We start from the raw sequence: 15,678 nt of genomic DNA on the forward strand, positions 1-15,678 counted from the left end.
ATAGTACTACGTTCTCTTTCCACTAATTGCAAAACCTGGGCACGTAAACCCATCAACTCAATCTTTAGCAGTATAATTTATCCACTTGCAGCATCTGTTATTGAAATGCTGCCTAGCATACAAGAATATTTCAGAATACAAATCCATGTTCAAGAAAAAGCTAATTCATGTGGAATATTTGAAGGACAAAACTTTAATGAATGAAATTCAGTTTCCCTCTAGTTCAGTCCATTTCTCTTTCCCATTTGCACATTGTCTTTAATGACTTTGACACTAAATAATTAAACTAAACCTGCACTGATTGAAGTACCCATTGTTGACCCTCATCAAGATGCTGTGGTTTACAGTAATTTAAACTTATTACAATTACAATTTACATTTGCTCATCGAACATTTGTTTGCTTACATTACTTGCATGCAGTCAATTCTGAGGGCACCAGGAATGTTTGAACAAGATCAGAGTCTCTCATCTTGACACTTCAAGTGCATATAGTTTATTCAACATGTGTATCCCTATGTCTTGGACTGCATCAATTTCTAACTCTTGACTGTCATAACATCTCAGCTTTTTTCTCTACATTTCATATAAAAGTCTGTGAGACTATGGAATTGGGTAACTATCAACCAAGAAAACGTATCCAGGTAGTTCCATTTAATCAGCTTCACATGAAATGTTTTATAATGGTGATGTAACAAACTTGGTCCACGTGAGCTTCTCCTAGCATTGCTGTGTCCATGTCTGCTACTGCTCGAGGTGCATATGGTGTGGCGTAGAGTAGAAATTAGTTAGTGTTGTGTGTGTATGTTGGTGCAGGCCCGGAGGTTACTCCACACCCCCCTCTCCTCTGTCTTCTCGTCACAGCAGTCAAGATTCATTGCACAAGAATGCTGCCAGCACTCCTGTGCCAGCAGCAGCCAATGCCTCTGTAGCTGCTGCCGCCGCCGCCGCTGCTGCTGCTGCACAGAAGAAAAAAGGCATCAAGTCACAGCTGGGTAGATTCTTCAGTAAAAAGGAGAAGGTAAGCTGTAAATGCATATTGCCAGCCATTCATGTATGTATATGCCGTGTAGTTTTCTGAATTGTAACATTATCTTCTGTTGTTACAACTTTTGAGGGAACATACTGCCATTGTCTCCAGGCAAAAGTGGTTTAATATGATAGGATTAGAGGAGGTGGTGACAAATTACGGACTGTTATGTATAACTGCTACATTTGATTTTGAAGTAATTCTCACAGACTCCTTTCTGATGATAAGACACAGCACTTTGATGACAGTGACATGACATGTACATCACATAATTATATAAGAAAATGGACCAAGCATGTTTCCTGAAGCAGTAATAGTTCATGCTTATGTTGGGAAGTTCCTGATTCAAATCTCAACTGGTGCATTTTCCAGGTCCTCCAGGAAAATGCTAAGATAGTGCTTTAAATATGGCCATGACTGATTCCTCCCATGTCCTTTGCAATTCATTATTTACTGTCATCAAATTATTGTGTGATAGTCTTTAGTTACTGCTGGTGTAATGTAATTAAGTGCAAACAGAGAACATAAGAAAATGGGAGTTATTACTTTTGGGTATTACTAATAGGTATGTTGACAGAATTTCTATTAATATTTATATAAGCATTATATTATCATATTAAGGATGTAAATTGAATATGTTTGAGAATAGGGTGCTGAGGGAATATCTGGACCCAAGAGAGAGGAAATAGCAGGAATACTGAGAAAATTACATAATAAGTTGCATTGTAATATTATTCCTGTGATCCAGTCAAGAGGGTTGAATGAGTGTGACAGGAGGGAAATACACAGTATATACAAGATGGCAATTAGAAACGTTAAGGGAAGGCATAACCTGGGAAGTCTGTACATAGATGGGAGAATAGGTAAATCTGCCCCTGTAACAGGCCATGAAGGTCCATAGGAGTGTGAGGGGTTGAGGCTCCCATATCTTCTAGACAGTCGGCTACCAGATGGCGGTAAAATTGTCAGCCTAACATGCCAGCTGCCCTCTACCCCCAGGAATCTTCCTGGTACTTATTTATGTTAGAGGCTGAGTCAATCCCAGGGCCATATTGCTGGTGGAAGGATTAGATAAATTGAAAAAAATTCACTGACCTCATTAGGAATCACACCGGTGACCTTCTGGCTTGTAGCACAGTGCCTCAACCAACTACACTGACACATGCTCCCAGATGGGAGCATAATATAAAATTAATCTAGGAGAAATAAGGTGTTTCAGTGCACTGTCTTAGGACAGTCTCTAGTGAAGAGCTCATTTCAGCTTTGAGACTCCATAAAAGACATGGAATTTCTTGACCAGCTGAGTGACTACTGGGTTCTTAATATACACTAATTAATGTAATCAGATGTTATGTTCCTGTCTTATTCACTGTTATTTTTATATAATCTTGAGCCGTTGTTTGGTGGTAGTTCGATAAAATGAGAGTCATGTTTTTCTTCCATTACTGATCACCTTTAAATTGTGTTATTTACTTCTTAATGACACTTTTTTATTGCTAGTGGGGTGGGACTAAGTCCCTTGTACTACAGCCACTTCTGGCCTATTGTACCAGCCCCAGATGATAGGTGAGGGTGATTGTGGAGCAATTAGTGGAATGAAGATTGGCAGGGGAAACCGATGTACTCGGAGAAAACCTGCTCCAGTGCCACATTGTCCATCACAAATCCCACTTGACCAGACCTGGGATCGAACCCAAGCTGCCGCAGTGGGAAGCCAGCGACTAACCACTTGAGCTATGGCACGGCCCTTAATGACACTTAGTATTGTTTGGCTTGTTCACAGGGTAAATCAAAAGAACCATCAATGATGGGCATAACACCCGGAGACCCAGCTGTGATGACTTCATCATATGTTGATGCTGACATGAGTGCTGCCGATTCACTTAGTCTTAGTGGAGGGCTTGGCCAGAAGGGAGATTTTGACAGGAGAAAGAAGAAAAAGTAAGCACAAAATAAAATACTCTTGTATGTGATGCTATATTCATATTTACCCAGAGCAGTTTATAAAGAGATGTGATAAATCCATAATATTATTATGCTGTTATAAATCACCTGATACAGTTTTAAAGTAAATTCACATAAAAATTTACACTTCCTTACATTTTGTAAGAATTCCATTATTAAATAAATATTGTGCCTGTAAATGAAGATAAAATTTAAGTTTTAAATATATATTAAAATGCAGATTTTTCCAGAAATAAAGGAACTTGTATGCAAGTGCGGTAGTTAAGAGGGGAGTGATGCCTTTTATCTTCTTTTAATAAAAGAAAATCAGTAAGCTTAAGCTGATGGATAAACCATCTTATAGTCCCCATTATTCCCTCAGTTGTAGTAAGAGATCTTCATTTTATGCTTTCGATTTTGTGTCCTATGGTAAAAGTCACTGCTTTATGATAATTGGTGTGTTTGTACAATAGGAGACATTGTCTCTGGTTATAAGAATTCACAGTTACTTGTGTCTGTGCGTGCCCTCAAGTACAACTATATGTAAGACTTAGAACATATGTGTGTGTATATATAGCTGTATTTGATGGTAAGTTTGAATACACGTTATTAGCAATGAAGTTCTCTGAAAATATGAAATTAGTACAGAGCTATTGCCTGCAACGCATTGATCACTTCTGTTACATTATATATACATATTCACATCAGAGATATATATTTAACAGTTCAAAGGAAATGGAATAGTTCTGAGTGATTTTCTATTTGTCACTTATTGCCAGACATGAACTTCTAGCAGAAGCAATGAAAGCAGGGACTCCATTTGCTTTGTGGAATGGACCAACCATAGTGGCTTGGCTGGAACTGTGGGTGGGGATGCCTGCCTGGTATGTAGCGGCATGCCGTGCCAATGTCAAATCAGGGGCTATCATGAGTGCCCTCAGTGATACAGAAATCCAGAGGGAAATAGGTATTAGGTAAGAACTGCTTTGCTTTTTATTATTGTATAGACCTACTTTATAACGGGTTAATGAAATGAGTGTATAGACTTTCAAGCTTAAACAGTTTGGGTTTAAACTGTATCTGTTCTTCATAATTGCAGCAGTCCATTGCATCGGTTAAAGCTACGATTAGCAATCCAGGAGATGGTCTCATTGACAAGTCCTTCAGCACCTAAAACTTCACGAACCACATTAGCATTTGGGGATATGAACCATGAATGGATTGGCAATGCATGGCTACCATCACTTGGATTACCTCAATACAGAACCACCTTCATGGAGTGTTTGGTAGATGCTAGAATGTTGGACCATCTGAACAAGAAGGACTTGCGAGGACAGCTCAAAATGGTTGATAGTTTCCATAGGTAATGTTAAATTAAAATGAAAAACTGTGGTGAAATGAAGTGATAAAGTGATGACGACAAATAGAGAACTTGATGGTATATGGGACAAAACCATTTAGTCTTGCAAACTATTAGATGCACTAACCTTCCAGTAGCCTGTTGGCATAAACTCACCAGTACAGAAAAAAATTTCATGCTCAAGACAAAGGTACTTTTAAGGACGAATGTAGATCCTCAAAAACATCAATCCCAGGAGTGGAATAAGTCATAGACAAAGTAGGCAGTGACTTAGGACCTTGCAGCTTATGGGGCACTTTGTGAGGCAGGCACACAGAGCACTATCTGCTGGGATGTAGTGCCGTGTAGTCTGTTCACAGTCAACCTATCAATGGAGTATGTGGCGTTATATCCAAGAAGATTACACTCTTCAAATAATAAAGTGTCTAAGACACACCCACACATCATCACATTTTTCGGTACCCCAAGGCCCTGCACCGAACACTGGCCTAGGATCCCACAAACTCTTAAACTGCCCTTGATCAATCTCACATAATTTGAACAGATGTGAATTAAAATTTTTTCTCAGGCTCAATTTCTGTACTTGCTGAAAATGTTCAGAATTATTGCTTTCCATTCTCCCAAAGCAAATTTCCTTTATAGTGCCAACATCTATTAGATCAGTGGCAAAGAAATTTTGTAACTTGCCACATTTAGTTAAATTTGTACTTAGCATCTGACATATCTTCCATTTTGATTTGTTTCATGTAAGTTCCTCTGTTGGCAAGGCCAAGAAACTATATCACTGCTGGCAGGAAATATAAATAATCATACCTATAGAGATTACATAATGGTCAAAGTATCTAATGGTCTTCAAAGACTAGTATAGAAAAAATTAAAGGTTTCCTTGGGAGACATAATGTGTGAATAGACTAATCTATTAATGGAACTCTTGAGAATGTTGCATAGAATCCAGGAGTTTGGAGGGACATGCTTTTAGAACAACTGCTTTCATAGATGACATGCTATGTCTTATGTTCTTTGCTGCTTTAACAAGCCCTAAGACAGACCATTGTTGCTGCTTTCATCCACATTCTGTACAGTCATTCATAACCATCCTTTATGACCATATGCAGTAAAAGAAGAATTCTTAAATAACTCGAGAATCAATCAAACGTTCTTCACAGAAATATGTGCACTGTGTGCTGTGACAGTGAATCAACACACATATCATGGCATGTTAGGAGACAAAACAGTGATTTAATTTATTGAACAGATGCTGTTTGATGCAATGAGACCAGACATTTTGAAACAACCTTATTACTCGTATAAGGGAGAATGAAGGTACTAAAATAATGCAGGAAACTTACTGTCTTTTATTTTCAGGACAAGCCTACAGTATGGCATTTCATGTCTAAAAAGGCTCAACTATGATAGAAAGCAGCTAGAAGAAAGGCGGAAATCTTCAGAGAATGACCTTGTAGACGTATTGGTATGGTCCAATGAGCGTGTCATACGATGGATCACACACATAGGGTTGAAGGTAGTTACAAAATATGGCTCCAAACATCTGGTGAACATGAAGTTGCAATGTTATACAATTGTAAACATATCTGAAAGCTTCTTATTAGAACTTTTGTCTCTTAATTATTTTTTCCTTCCTGAAGTTGATGTTAAGAAATTAAATTCAGATACATTATAATTGATGTTAATTTAATATTTTTCTTTGTGGTTTTAATACAGATGAATAAGCTTGTTGTGAGGGTAGCAGGATATTAATTCTTCAGCATAGCAAATGAAGGATTATGTCCTAACTATAGCTACATTTTGATGGAATGATTGGCTGCAGAGAGCTTAGTAATGATAGTTTAAGTTGAAGAAACAATATTGTAGGTGAAAATTGCAATATTTGTCCTGCAGCCCTTTTATTCCTATATCCCTTTTGTGAAGAAATGCTCTGAATTGCAGAACTTCTATTTCCTCTTTCACATGAACATGTTCTTGTCATAAATCAGGTTATACCTTATTATTGTAAATACTAACAAATTGTTTGTTAAAATACCCACATTTTGCAAAGAAGCTGAAAGTTTCTTACTCTGAATTTGCAGGAATATGCAAACAATCTTCTGGAGTCTGGTGTCCATGGCGCTCTCATAGCTCTAGATGAAAGTTTTGATTACAACAGCATGGCTTTGGCACTGCAAATACCAACACAGAATACACAGGTAAGGCACTTTACTTCCATTAGTAACATGTATAAATGTAGTGTATGCCCAGGTTTCCCAAGTGGTATTTTTACTGCAGATCTTCCAACTGAAATGTATTCATTTGTTACCTCTCCCATAAATTCTAGAGGACTTGCCCACTTCATTCCCCTTGATTTGATGATTCTGATAACATATGGTGAAGATTACAAATTATGGAGCTCCTTGTATGGAGTTCTGTCTTCTGAGATTTAACAACATGGAGTGAAGCAGGTAGCAAGCCAGTTGCTCTGCTGGTTTCCTGCTTCGCTTATTGTTTGACCCTGAACGTGGAACTGGCATGTTCCTGCAAAATGTCAACTGAGTTTCAACAGACTACACAGCATTAGATCCCAGAAGACAGGACTCTCTATAACCAGTGCTGTGAGAACCTCAAGTCCCACTTCCTTATGCAGCTCCCTGCAGCTTTTTGTTCCTCTGTCTTAGGTCTATATTTTCTCCTTAGTACTTTCTTCTCATGCATCCTCAGTCTGTGTTCTTCCCTTATACCCAAAGGAAACAGGAGGTAAAATTAGTAGTTTTATATGTTTGAAACTTTAGGATTTTAAGGAGGTGACAGGAAGATGAAAAATTCTGAAACAAATAATAGCAAGTATTGCCATAATAAAATACACACTACTCCAATTACAACGTCAACAGTATATAGCATGCATCACATCCGGAAATTAAGCTTACATAAAAGTGGAATGGTGAAAACTACACGGACAGTTTGCAAATCAGTTACAATCTGATAACAGACTTGCAAACATCTGTGCATTGGTTCAGTAAAATACTTCTTAGTATAACAGAAAAATTTATCTGTATAGTTCAAATCCAAAGAAATGTCAGTTATGAAATACATAAAACTTAATGAAAACATGGCAGGAGTACAGCTTGTAACATGAGTTTCATTATAATGACAGAAACCATTATAACCATCAATTTCTTATGTTACACATGGAAAATACATGGTGATGTCTCAACACAACTGTGCAAGGTGCATGTTTAAGGTTTGTCACATAAAACATTGTCTTCATTTTCAAATGTTATCAGTATCTCCTGCAGTGAGCATTTTTTAGGAAATGCATAAATTTTCATGATATTGAGGCCTCACTGTACAAAGTTATTACAGATTATTGCAGGCTCTACAGAAAGGTGTCAGAAACGATTCAGTATCACATTGTTGACTGTCCTTTTATTGCAGGGACAGGCACAGCATTAATACAGAACTAGTTTTCACTTTATAAATGTCATCCACAAACTGTACTGGTAGGTGCAAAATATAAATTTTTGCTGGAACTCTTAGGTGTCAACACATGTAAAACAAAGGATAGCAACAAATCCAATATTTTGATTAATAATGCACAGATTAAGGAAAAATGTATGGACATCAGCATACTTCGCTTTCAAAACAAAGACATAAGAGTTCAGAAACTATGCAGATATATCTTTTGAAATAAAGAATGCAGGGAAACAACAGGAAGTGAAAATTGTGACAGTTACTCTTTCAGCAAACACACTGGTATGAAAACAATTCATTGTGGCTCTTAAAATATGTCATACATCCCAGCACACCAGGTTCAATAGAATAGTTTTCTAGAAACATGCCCTAAGGTTCTGAGTAATCCTTTGTAACCCATGTATTTGTTTAAATCTTTAAGTAATTAGTTTTGGTTTTTAAAATTGAAGATTCAGGTGTAGTACTGTCATTTTAGTAGCAATAAAAATTATTATCATTCTTGTGCTTCTCATTGTTAATACTATTAGTAGCAGTGGTGGTGGTGGTGATGATGATGATTATGATTATGATTATGATTACAATTGTAATGGGAACATGAAATCTTCCTGTAATTGTTGAAGAGATATTGTAAAAGAAATCTGAACAAAACAAATTCTACCACACAGTCTAACGATGATTCAGTGGTGATAACTCATGATACAGCTACAACATACGAATATAATGTGTAGTTATACCATTGATATAGAAGGGTGATAATTGCCTGCCAGCACAGTTTACAGTGATTTGTTGAAAACTGCCGTTTAGACCTTCTGGATGTAGCACTGTCAAAAACTGATATTTGGTTTTACTTCAGGTTTTCAAAGAGATAAAATTATGCACATTAATATGCAAAGAATGTTCCAGCCATGGTCCTCACTTGATAGTTTGTTCATGAAACCATTTTGTATAGCAAGTAATTTTGTTCATTTTGGTGTCTAGTTAGTCACATTGCAAGAATTATCAGTAAGATACCTAGGACATCCACCCAGTATCACACACACTTGATAGACCTATTTTTGTAATATAGTGAAAATTATTCTTTGTTGATTTCAGGTCCGACAAATGTTAGAAATGGAGTTTAACAGCCTGCTAGCTGTTGCAACAGAACGTCGAGTGGAATCTGACTTGCCCAAGTCTTGATATTACACTACAAGACATCCACACACTTAAGACTCTTTCAAAAAGATGTCGTGGACAAGTGTTTGGACTGAGAGGACTCGGGCACTCGTCCCGTCCCGTAGTAGCCATCGCTCGGCATTCCTTTCTCAGTTCGAACTGGACGGATGAAACACCAGCATCGGTTGGTCGGTACTTGCATTCTTTTCATCCACTGACACTTTGCTGCATTGTGGTACAAAGTGTAAGCATCTTACCTAATTAGCCAGCAGTGTCTATTCCATCTTTTTATTTGTATTTGTGTGTTTATTTTATTTTTTTATTTTTAATAATTTGATTTCGGCCAGTGCTGAATCTCCCATCCCTAGTCTGTGTCGTATCAAAGCAGTTGGACTGATGTCTGAATGTACTGTAAATTTTAGTGAACTGTCAGATAAAAAACACCTGGTACATAACCTGACACTACCTCCACCCTCATCCAGACACGTTGACGTATTTTCTTACTTTTTTTCTCTTGTTTTAATATTTACAAAAGGGACTTGTGTTATTGTTTCCTCAATGAAAAAAAAGAGCTTTAAGAATATTATTAAGTAATGTAACTGCATAATTTTGTCAGTTAGTGCCATCATGAAGAGAAGAACCTGCGGAGCATCAAGTCAGTAATCCACTTACCATATTGTGTATTATGTAAGCAGTTTACCTGTAATCCTTCCTCCACGGTGAACCTAGCCCTGTTTCCATTAGCTCTTTTCTCCTTCTCTGTACTTAACAGAACTGGTGCTCTGTTGTTATTCAAAAGTGAAGACTTGTTAAAAAGTCTCTGTTGGTTGGTAGTGTTCAAATCGTGGGACATTTGCGGGCCTACAGTTTAAAAATGATGGGTAATGAAGTAGATGATCAGAACTGTATGACTTATTATTGATTCTAGTTGAATGAAATGGTTACCAAAGTAACTGGCAGCTAGCCAGTATGTTGAAATGATCGTACAGAAGTGAGGTGAATGAAAGATTAGAAAGGATCCATTTCAAGTACATAATACAACTGTTGAATGTCTCCAGTATTATTTTATACTCTGGTCATGTTCCGAAAACTTAGTCCTTCACACAAGATTCCTGAGTATAAAATATTAACAAACTTGCCTTTTTCTAATAACTTCTTGGCTCTAACAAGTATTTCATTCTACATGTTCATTAGTTACTTTTGCAGTGCTGTTACTGATAAAAGGACCAAGCTAACTATAAAGGTAGGCTAATGTAATGGACAGAAGCAGCTAGAGGGGATGGAAATCAGTACATAATTGTGTGACATGTCAGGACATACAGAAATGTAATATTTATTTTAGTTACGTCAATAATATTAGCAAGGTAATTTGTTCTGTGATTGCAGTTTTGAATAAGTAATACTATTATAGCAAGTGTCACATAACTTTGAACAAGGCCAGGGTGTGGAGGGTGTGAGACGTGACAGGCGGCCAGTGGAAGAACGAGTGTTAAGGAACTCCTCCCACCACAAGCTATGCGCGGGATTTGACTAGGAATGAGGGGCCTTGTTCGAAGTTACATGACACTGTCTGTAATCCTTACCTAAAGCAGATTAATTCAGATAAATTACTCTGTATAAAATATGTTGCATCCGTTGAACAGTTTATTGTGACAGAAAATAATACACAGAATTCTGTCTATACCCACAGAAAAGTGGGTGAATTTCCCTTAATGAATTAAATTATTCATCACTTCATATTTCAGAATCCAGATGTGAGATTTAAGGTTTTTCAATTGATCAAGATTATTAATGTAATATTCTGGAATATGTCATTGTGAGAATGGAGGCAGCAGGTTCCTTCCAAACATAGTAACCGCCTACAAAACTACATGGTGTCATAACCTAAAAGACCACAATCCTAATTTTAGAAGCCAATTGGGCACAGTCACGTGAATCAACAAAAATTTAGATTCCTTATAAGTGTGTTAAACGGTATATTTTGCCTCAATTATTAAGTAGTAGATCATAAGAAAGTCTTGAACAAAAGATTTTCCGTATGATGAGTATGTAGAACATACTGAGGAGGAACTCCCTTTCAAGTTCACCTGCTTTTCTCTTAACAAAGACAAAACTTTCAAGATTTCTAAGTATGTATCCATAGGATCCAATATGGTTGTGAGTATTGTCCCTTCTTCACACATTCCTTTGTCAACAGGCATATTAGTAATTCATACCACTATACTCAGTTGGATTCATTAATTAACTACAATATAACGTGTTTCTTTTACAACAGATGTTGATTTTCATAAAATGGTATGTAGTAGGTTCTTCAATGTGAAGTATACCAGAGCATAGATACTAACACTCATTGTCACTCATCTGTGCACAGGAATGTATTCCTTTCAGTTTGTGACTGTTTATGAAGAATGATGACTTGCCTTTACTGTGAAAAGCATAATTGAAAATCAGTGTATTTGATGAATGAATATCAGGAAGAACAATGATCTCAGTCTTATCCGGATGTAATTTTCTTTTCTTGCTTTGCTCTTTCAAGCTTCTTTCACACACACACATACATAAGAAGGCTTAATTGTCAAGTACCAGTTTCTTCTGCATGATTTAAGTATTGACTTCTCACTATCAGGGGTGTTTGATTTTGGAGGGGGACAGTGTTGCAATGTTATCAAAATTTCTAGTTTTTTATTTTTAATGGTACAGTGAATTCCCCTTAAAAAGAAAGTGTCAGCAGTTCTAAGTGGATTGAGTGTCTGATGGATACTCGTATAATACATGTCATGCACACAAATTTCATTGAAGAATTGCAATAAAGTGCATATATGTTTAGGTTAGAAAACACACTTGAGAACCTGAGCACTAACTCGAACTATGCGGTTCCTATTAATAGGATTCCAGAAAGTCTAGACTTGTGAAATTCATGAGATTTCCAGGAATTAGGTAACCAGTAGCTGTTGATGAAGTCTCGTTGTTAAAATAATATGCTTTGCATTCATTGTAACTTGGAAGGGCGTGGGAAGAAGAAAGATACAAACGTTTAAACGTAATGAAAGTGGTAACCAGTTTTGCAATATAAATGCTGATATTTCGTTCCAGTCTCCATACTCTCACTGTGTCCGTCAAATTGTCAGCAGAAGTACATTGATTTAAGCTGCAAAAGCTAAGAAATGGATAGTGTTTCATGCTGATTTAGTTGTTGAATAATTTCACATGCTTTTATATTTCTGGACTTATGGAAATAGTGCTAAGACAGCAGAAATATATGATTTTCTTTACAAACTCTGATATATATATATATATATGTGTGTGTGTGTGTGTACATGAATTAATGAAAGCATTTATTCTCCCAATGGACTGAGATTAATTCTTCTGCTTATCTTAAAAAATTATCAACATCTGTGTGACATTGGTGTAGGGTATGAGGTCTTTGCTGATCACTTCCTCTTTGACTGAAACTTAAGTATTCTGAAATATAATATTAAGTATTCTTAGTTTTTCAATATTTTTGTTTTCTTTAAATGCCCTCATGATCGTTAATTTGGGACATGTTTACAAAATATAGGCATTTGAATTAAAATAGCATTTGAGTCCATATGAAGACGAACTAAATAAAAATAAAATACTTAATAATCAACCTTTCTATGTTTAAGTGCATGCATATGAATTCTGGGCAACACAGTCTTCTGTTAATAATCTGTTCTCACATAACTGCAATCTGTTTTATGATGTGATAATTCTTTCATGTATGATGATGCATTTGAAGGAATGAAAAAATCTTGATCTTAAAAAAAAATTTTCCCACTCCCTGTTGCTATCTGTGATGTTCTGTTTCGTTTCGATCAGTAAATATGTCTTCTTCAAGCCCTGGCATTCTTTCTCAGACACCCATACTGGAAGAGTTCTGAGAAAATAATTGGAATACTCCAGACTGCTTTATGGGTTTGAATGCAGTACAGCATCTTTAGTATGTCCTTGTTTAGGTATTATCATGTTTAGGCTGGTTAGTTTGTATGGCCTGCTGGTTCGTTTTGTGTTGCCCATGACAGTGTCCTTCCATTCCCAAAAATATGTGTTAACTCTTTCCTGCTCTTTAAAAATTGCAGAAAATCTTGTCAAGAAACTATGCCCAAAATGGTTACTAGATATCCATGTAATTTTTCCATTAGTTTTTTCTGACTTGTAATAAGTAGCTTAGAAGAATATGGAATGGATATGACTCCATGAACATCAGCAATATTGCTACAATCTAGCAAATCTCATTAAATTTAATAAATAGTTTTTGAACTTTATGGGTCCAATTCTTAATTTTATGCTTGTGCTTCATAAATCTAATCATTGCAGGGCAGGTAATTTCTATCGGTATATTTGAAAAAATATATTTTTTATAATGAGGCTTGCATCTAGGTAGCTATACAGGATATGATGTGGCCCCTTAATGCCATACTTCATCATTTCCACTCATGAATCTTTCCTCTTGGCCTTGTCTCTAATCCAAATAAGTATATAAATCGACATTCTGATTATATTTTTGTCAAACAGTCGTCTGATATCTGACTTTCAAACTTTCAGTACCATATTTGATAACTCCAACAATCAACTACACATAAAAGATGCAAAGTTTCATTTACACACACATATGCACACACATGGTTATTTCAATTGTGGTAAGTTGCTCTATGTTTGGCTCCTTCCATATAGTTTGCATCATGTATTAAATATGTTCCTGAACAGGTATACCTTGAAGATAAATCAGAATTTTGATTATATGAAAGAAAAGAAACCTCTGAGGTACAGCTTAATACTTATATTTATTTACTTGAAACTATTCTAATTATACATTAAATTATATACACAACTGATTATTTCTGTCAGTCATTCATTAGATACAATGTTATGCAGACTGTCCTGTTTTCATTGACTTTACTGTAGAGTAATATTAGTTGTATTTAAATTGCCTTTCATGTTCTGTCAAGTCACACTTATGCTGGTCTCTAATTACAATAATTACCTCTACTTTTGAATGTAGAGAGTTAAAAGTGATTTGGACCAAGAACAAGCATCTCAGGAGCAGGTTAACTATAAACATCTTTTTTCAAGGATTTAACACAGCTGTTAGTATTATAAAAGAAAAGTTTAATGCAGTTATTAAAAGTATTGAATGAGAAATCCTTCAGTTTATTGTAGGTACCTAGCTGTTCCTTCTGTTTGTATAAAGCCTTTCTTCCTAGCGAAGGTTCTAAGTTTTCGTTGCATGTTTGTGTATCTGTTGTCATGCAGTGGTGGATGGAAAAAGTTTGAGTGATTTGTCAAGATGCTTGTAGTGAGATTACTCGCCCCATTCTGTGCATTGTTGTTACTACAGGGAAAATATATTGTAAGAAGATTATTGTTTTGTTGGGAGATAATTGTTCTCTCTGCCCCATCACCAATGTGTTCCCAAAAAGTCGCTTTTGCACTTGCCAAGTTGCTAGAAGTATATAACCATGTTAGATATATATATATATGTAACTCAATTATTGAATAATAAAAATTATGGTTTTCTGGCAGTGTGAAAGCGACTTGATGCTGAATGGATGGAGCTCAGTACACAGCATTAAGAATTAAAGTTAAAAAAAATGAAAAAAGAAAGCTGTTTCACTGTACATGTACCTCATTGATTCTTGATGTGTAATTCGGATGTTTCCGTAAGAAATGCATAGCAGCGATTACATGGTAGAAAAGAGTCCATGACATGAAGGAACAAAGGGATACACAACCAAACAATAAGGAAATACTTTTATATTCATTTAAATATCTGTCCACTAATCTCTCTGCTAATGGTTTCAGCATTGTTTTTAGGATTGTGCATTGTATTATATTGTGGGCCTGTTTTGTATGGAACATTCAGTGTATCTTCTAAACCCAAGTATGACTGCATTTTGAACAACAGAGATTTTAATGGGCAGGCCATTTCACAGATACTTAAAGCTAGTCTTTTATAACGAGATTTTTAATCTGTTGCAATGAAATGTGTATTCCCAGTATAATGTTAAAGTTTCAGTTCAGAGAAATAATACCCATTGACTGTACTTGGGTCTGATGTATAAAGTAACATAGTGAATTTATGACCCCTTGTTTTCCTTGTTTGTTACTTATTTTTACGAGAAAAGAACTGTTATATAAAGAGCCACTGTTTAAATCCAAAAAATATAAAATAAATTGCTAATATACAGCAGTGCAAGAAATCTACACCCAGAATCTTGGCTAGAGACTGAAGTAGGTATTTGACATGTCTAGCATTCCAGTCAATGACAGAATAGCCTTGATCCAGATTGTATCTTGACTTATACTGTTTTGCTCCCGTTGTGTGGAAATGTGTACAGATTGTATAGATCTAGCAATAAACTGTACATACTTCAGGAAGAAGAATTCTCATTCAGAATGTGTAACATGAAGACATACGCAGGACATGGTTGTACATGAAGGTACGCTGATACACTGAGGGGAGCTGAAAGAAGGCAGTATCAAAAGATTGTAGTCATGAAGTAAAGTTCCAAAATTATATATTCCTGAAGTAATTTGAGATGTTACAATTGTATAATTAAGAAAATGAAAGAACTTCAGCAATTACATGTGAAAATAAGAAGATTGAAATTGTTCGACCAGGATAGGATTCGACGACAGAGTCTCAGCAAAACAATATAATGATAATGGAAATTGCATGTCCTCTTTTTATTATTAAGGTAAGTGAAT

The 15,678-nt window shown here is 35.9% G+C and overlaps 1 protein-coding gene across 10 annotated transcripts in view; it reads left to right on the forward strand.

Moving 5' to 3' along the window:
* LOC111873731 (liprin-alpha-1) overlaps positions 1–15,050 on the forward strand; it is a 438,279-nt gene extending 423,229 nt beyond the window's left edge. For 9 of the 10 annotated variants that reach the window (XM_023868665.2, XM_023868668.2, XM_023868670.2 and 6 more), the window contains 7 exons: positions 815–1,019; positions 2,812–2,969; positions 3,752–3,946; positions 4,072–4,335; positions 5,698–5,854; positions 6,420–6,536; positions 8,887–15,050. In XM_023868665.2, coding sequence (XP_023724433.1) covers positions 815–1,019; positions 2,812–2,969; positions 3,752–3,946; positions 4,072–4,335; positions 5,698–5,854; positions 6,420–6,536; positions 8,887–8,973 — 1,183 coding nt within the window. In that variant the 3' untranslated portion in view covers positions 8,974–15,050. The remainder of the gene's footprint in view (positions 1–814; positions 1,020–2,811; positions 2,970–3,751; positions 3,947–4,071; positions 4,336–5,697; positions 5,855–6,419; positions 6,537–8,886) is intronic. The other variant, XM_023868669.2, reaches the window with a different exon arrangement.
* Positions 15,051–15,678: the final 628 nt, after the last annotated feature.

Source organism: Cryptotermes secundus, unplaced genomic scaffold, assembly GCF_002891405.2.
Source record: "Cryptotermes secundus unplaced genomic scaffold, Csec_1.0 scaffold142, whole genome shotgun sequence".
NCBI classification, from domain to species: Eukaryota; Metazoa; Arthropoda; class Insecta; order Blattodea; family Kalotermitidae; genus Cryptotermes; species Cryptotermes secundus.